The following is a 5,509-nucleotide window of genomic DNA, read 5'->3' as shown; positions in this document are numbered from 1 at the left end:
CTTGCTTGCTACCGTGAAGAGCCTGATCTAGGATCATCGAGGCACTGGAGCTAATGGATCACGGGTGGGAAGTAGAAGATTCCAAAACAGGCAAAGCAAAGACTCGGTTGGCACTGGAAAAAATCTTCCTTACAATAGTTAATTCAATGTACGGAGTACATGGGATTCTATGAAAAGAAATCAGCCGGTGGCTGTGTGATTCATCCGTAATTATTTAGCAATGATGAAGTAGATTGTGCAATCAGCCCAGGGGAGAGGAAGAATTACGTGGATCGTGGCTGTCCGATCATGCCTGATCCGTCCCTGGTTGCTGTCCTGATCCGTCCCTGGTTGCCGGGCGGACGACGGCGGCGCTCGGCTGAGACTACTCACAATGGGAGTATCATAGCTAGTATCATGCACTACATGCATGTAAAAAGCTGATGTGTCACACCAATTAATGATGAAAGAGATGATAGTAGTATCATAGGTAGATACCGTATCATAGCACGTAGTACTAGAAAAATTAATACCAAACAAATCTTGTACACACTTTTGCATTGAGATTCTAAAAATCATTAAATACATGAAACATATGATACTACTACATGATACTATGCATTGTGAAGATAGTATCGTACACTAGTATCATATGCATGATACTACTATATGATACTCTCCATTGTGACTAGTCTGATGTGTTTCTCGTCCGCTGCCCAATAGTAACTAGGGATTTGCTTTGACCCGATTGATTGATCTGTTTGGTTGATTGATTATGTCCAGCTAGGTTCAATCCAGCCAAAGACGTACATGCAGTGTATTTCACTATGTATTTTCGTGTTAAGAAATGAATTGTTCTGTAAAAGGAGAAACAGGGCAAATTATAAAGAAATTAGACTAATGTGTGGCAAATAATAAATAGCCAAGTAATGTGTGGTAAATAGTAAAGAAACGAAGTAAAGCATGGTATATTATAAAATCTCCCAAAACTACCACAGGAACGGCCAAACCTAGCAAGCCATTTCCGGCCAGCCGCCGCCCCCAACACCTGCTCACCGCCGCCGCCCCCAAGGGAAGGGAAACATGGCTCCCGGCCTGAGCAGAGACGTCATGCACTACTGCCTCCCGGCCTCCCCGGTCTCCGCCGCCGCCTCCCTCTCCGCCGCATTCTCCGACGGCGGCGGCGGCGAGGACCGCATCAGCGCCCTCCCCGACGGCCTCCTACGTAACGTCGTCTCCCGCCTCCCCGTGAAGGACGGCGCCCGCACCGACGCGCTCTCCCGGCGCTGGCGCGGCCTGTGGCGCGCCACCCCGCTCGTCCTCGACGACGCCCACCTCCTCACGGACGGGCCCGGCGTCGACTGGCGCGCCCCCGCCGCCGCGGTGGTGTCCCGCGTCCTCGCCTCCCACCCGGGCCCCGTCCGCTGGGCCAACCTCCTCAGCAACTTCATCGACGAAACCAACCAGGACGCGCTCGCCGAGTGGCTCCGCCTCCTCGCCGACAAGGGCGTGGAGAACCTCATCCTCGTCAACCGCCCCTGGTTCGACAAGGTGCCCGTACAGCTCCCGCAGTCCCTCCTCTGCTGCGGCATATCACTCCGCCGCCTCTACCTCGGTGTCTGGCTCTTCCCCTTCACCAGCAACGGCCCCCCACGCAGCCCTGATGTCTTCCCTCACCTCCGGGAGCTCGGCATCTGCCAAGGCATCATGCAGGATTGCGACCTGGATTACATGCTCGCCTGCAGCCCCAAGCTTGAGATCTTTGCGCTCATCTCCAATTACTGCATGCCCGATCGCGTCCGCATCGGCAGCCACACTCTCCGGTGCGTGCTGCTCTGGCATTCCATGGTGGCCGAGGTCGCCATCATTGCCGCTCCCCAGATGCAGCGGCTCATCATTTACTGCACGCACGCCCCTGGGCCTGGAAGGACCATCAAGGTCAAGATAGGCTATGCTCCTCAGCTCACAGTACTCGGTTACTTGGACACGGCCAAGCACGTGCTTGAGATTGGCAACACCATCATCAAGGTCGACTTCCATTTATCTTCTTAGTGACCATATAAACAGATCTTTGAGTGGGCTGGTTTGATTTTCGTTGAATTAAACTGTCAATTTGATCACTGCTGCGATGATTTGCAGGCTAGGGTGACAAAAGTTAGCCCAAATACAGAGGTTCCAAGCATCAAAGTGTTAGCTGTTAAGGTGCGTTTCAGAGTCCCCGGGGAAGTGAGAACTTTGCTGAGTTTCTTGAGATGCTTTCCTGAAGTAGAGACCTTACACATTATGGCTGTGAGTTTTTGTTTACCCTGCATCTCTCTGCATTCGCAGTTTGCTTCACCACAATTTTTATTTATCGGATTCCATCTTTTGCTGAATTGCACACTTTAATTTTGCAGTCTGATAATGACACTGACTACTACGACGACCCCGGTGAAGTCAAGCCCAGGGACAAGCTCAATTCCACCTTCTGGGAAAGGGTCGGTCCGATCAAATGCGTGCAGTCGCGTGTCAAGAAGGTGGTGTTTGATCAGTTCAGTGGGGGTCCAAACCAGGTTGAGTTCCTGAAGCTGGTTCTTGCGAGAGCGGTGTTGCTGCACAACGTGATAGTTTTGCTGGCCGGTCCGGAATCTATGATGATGAATGAGGTCACGGGCAAGCTGCAGCCGTTGGCTTCCAAGAGAATGTGGGCCAATAAGTCCTTGCGCAAACATTCCTTGGAGGTCCGTGGGCGTGCAGCGGGTCATATTTGGAGTTACAGCAACGCGTCTGATCTTTCTATTAGCGACCCATTTATTTCTTAAGGGAGTAATAGAGCCTATTTCCTTGTTAAGGCTGTGATGGAGCATTCATTAGCTCTAGAGTTTTATCGTTTGAATGACTCACTTCTTTGTGAAGGGAACTGATGCAGCGTTAGTTAGCAACTTTTTTTGGGGTGTTGGAGATTTTGGGTTTAACAACAGAATATTGTGCAAAAGACTTCTGATGACTTCAATATGTAGTTACCTGCTTTTCTGTGGTTTTGATTTGCTCGTGCTGTTATCTGAAGGATTACTATTATTTCTGTATTAGATGTTATATTCATGGCATGTACAGATGTTGGTATCTCCAGTCTATGTGTTTTTCATGGTCTAACTATGCTCATGTTACAATTGGGCAACAATTGTCCTTAGTTTTGCTGCTTAAAGCGATGGTTTGTCTTGGAACAACCAATATGGCATCAATATTATTCTGAAGTACTGCTACATGTTGGGATAAAAGGTTAGTCATATGCATGATAAGATAATTGGTAAATTGTAATAAAGTGCTGATGTTGTCTTCGTCATGTTAATGCTTTGATGAGGAAGCTTTATTCCATAAATATATTATATATTATATTATGGAATAAGTATTGCTATACATAAGAAATGGTAATTGAGAAGTAAAAAAATGTGACTTGCCTTGAGTTTTTTTTTATCTTGGTATGTTGTGGAAGTTGCACTTCGTTCACAGACCTGTTTAAGTGCAAAAGGTCAGTATTTTTAATACATGTTACTAAGCAATTTTACATTTAAGTACATTTACCTTGTAAGTTCTGGTTGCACCTTGAAGGAACTGTTGATGTTACTGTTTCTGGCTAAATCTTCTGCTATAATCTATTCTGCATGAAGGTTGTGAGATCGTCCCATCAGTTAAGTTGTACACCAATATTAATCTTTCATCATGCTATATGGCAAATTTAGTGTTATAACTAAAATATAGTCATGCATGTGAAATAATGAATTACTACCTCTGTTCCGAAATATAAGCCTTTTTTGAAAGCTAAACTAGCTTTCTAAAAAGGCTTGTATTTTGGAACAGAGGTAATACCTGTCAAGAAATGCCAGCGTTTCATTATTGTTTCTGCTAATGTTGGTGTCATCTTCTTGAGGGCATGATTCTGTAGAAATATCCTCTTGTAGGAAACTGAAATTTTATACTAAGATTGTTCGTGAATGTAAATATGTTTCTAGGAAGCATGCAGATAGTGAGTATTACCTCTCTAAGTCTTGTAATGTTTGTTGCAGTTTTTTTATCTCAAGTTTTTCTTCAACAGGATTGTATTCTGGTTGAGCTTTGGTTTTTTGCTTTATCATTATTTGTGCCATTAGTTACCGGGAATGACATCCTTATAGAATAGTTCTACTTTAAGGTTCTATCATTTGGTTTGCCTTACACAAGCTGGAAAGATTTTTTCTGGTTCAGAACTTCATTCAGTGTTCCGGTTGAAAGGTTATGTGTGCTGATTCTTCAATTGTTTCTTCTCATGCTGGAGAAAAGGCTATGCCAGGCAGTTACCGTGGGTCATCTTTAATAGTGTGGCTTAGTTTGTACACATATGCAAGAGTTAAATGGCCAAAATGAAATTATATAGGACAGTTCTAGATTAAAATTTACTTACATTACTAGTGTATTTCGTGTATTTCTTGAGCTCTTGCACACTGGAGAACCAAAAGAACCTCGTGTTTTAAATCTTAATAGATGTTACTTTGCAGTTTGAGCCGCCTGGATACCACTATCCATTTGAAAATCCATTGCAACAATTTTAGTGGTTCAAGTGTAACACATTTTATCTTATATTTTTGTATAAAGTTAGGAGTTTTTGAACATTATTGTTGATGACATTATTGCCTTACTTGTTTGGTGTATCCAAAAAGGCGAGTAGTTTTTTAACAGCTTTATTATGTTCTTCACATGGATAATTTGATGGCGCTTGCAAATTGTTCTCATGATTTGGAATGAGATGCGTAAGAATAAATTACAGGTTATATATAGATGTATTTAAATTTTCTTATATTTGCTATAGTTTGTGAAACTGGAATATTTATTACCTTTTGTGAAACTGCCGTGCTTCTTGAACCGATTAACATTTTTTTGTTGCAAGATGTGGTAGTCAGTTAGTATTTATCTGTTGCATTGGCTGATATTGAGAAACAGTAGATATGATGGATTGTCGATATACTTACTTTTGTATGACTTTATACAGATTCTGGACAATACAACATCCATGACCTCATCGCTGCTCAACTTTATCACTTAGGATTCATCAAAGGTTGCTAAATCTTTCCACAAAGTTTTTTTCTCCACTATTTCACTATATCATAATGTTTATCAATCAAATGATCAATGCTACTCTTTATTCCTGTTGTATGGACGAGTTGTCCAGTTGTCAGTCTGAGTGATTGAACACACACTCCCACCAATTCTGCAAGGAAAAAACATGAAGTTAATGTAGACACATTTTGCTAGATCTTTTTTGTTAGACATGTAGTGAGAAAAATAATATTTGCCTATCTTGGTACCTTTGGGTCGTAATTTTTTTTGAAATGTCATCAAAAGTTAGCAAAATTGAACTTGTGGTGTGGAAATTGTTGTCCAGCAAATTCCATTTCTCTGACTTTAGTGGTGTTTTTTTAAACTTTAGCGGTGTTTGTTTAACTTGACATAATAGCGTGTGTTCTGTAAGTAAATTTTGTTGAGTGTGGCGGGTAATACTTTGAATCCAGAGATGCTG

At 42.9% G+C, this 5,509-nt stretch overlaps 1 protein-coding gene across 1 annotated transcript; it reads left to right on the top strand.

Annotated features, from left to right (window-relative positions):
• Positions 1-1,062: 1,062 nt before the first annotated feature.
• Positions 1,063-2,780, top strand: LOC124670828 (putative F-box/FBD/LRR-repeat protein At3g49030). The gene is made up of 3 exons (XM_047207294.1): positions 1,063-2,007; positions 2,119-2,268; positions 2,376-2,780. Exons 1-3 carry the CDS (start codon positions 1,063-1,065, stop codon positions 2,778-2,780), a joined length of 1,500 nt encoding a protein of 499 aa, XP_047063250.1.
• The last annotated feature ends 2,729 nt before the right edge of the window (positions 2,781-5,509 follow it).

Source organism: Lolium rigidum, chromosome 7 (assembly GCF_022539505.1).
Source record: "Lolium rigidum isolate FL_2022 chromosome 7, APGP_CSIRO_Lrig_0.1, whole genome shotgun sequence".
Classification (NCBI taxonomy): domain Eukaryota; kingdom Viridiplantae; phylum Streptophyta; class Magnoliopsida; order Poales; family Poaceae; genus Lolium; species Lolium rigidum.
Note: the sequence above shows the minus strand (reverse complement) of the source record. Positions and strands in the feature narration are given on the sequence as shown.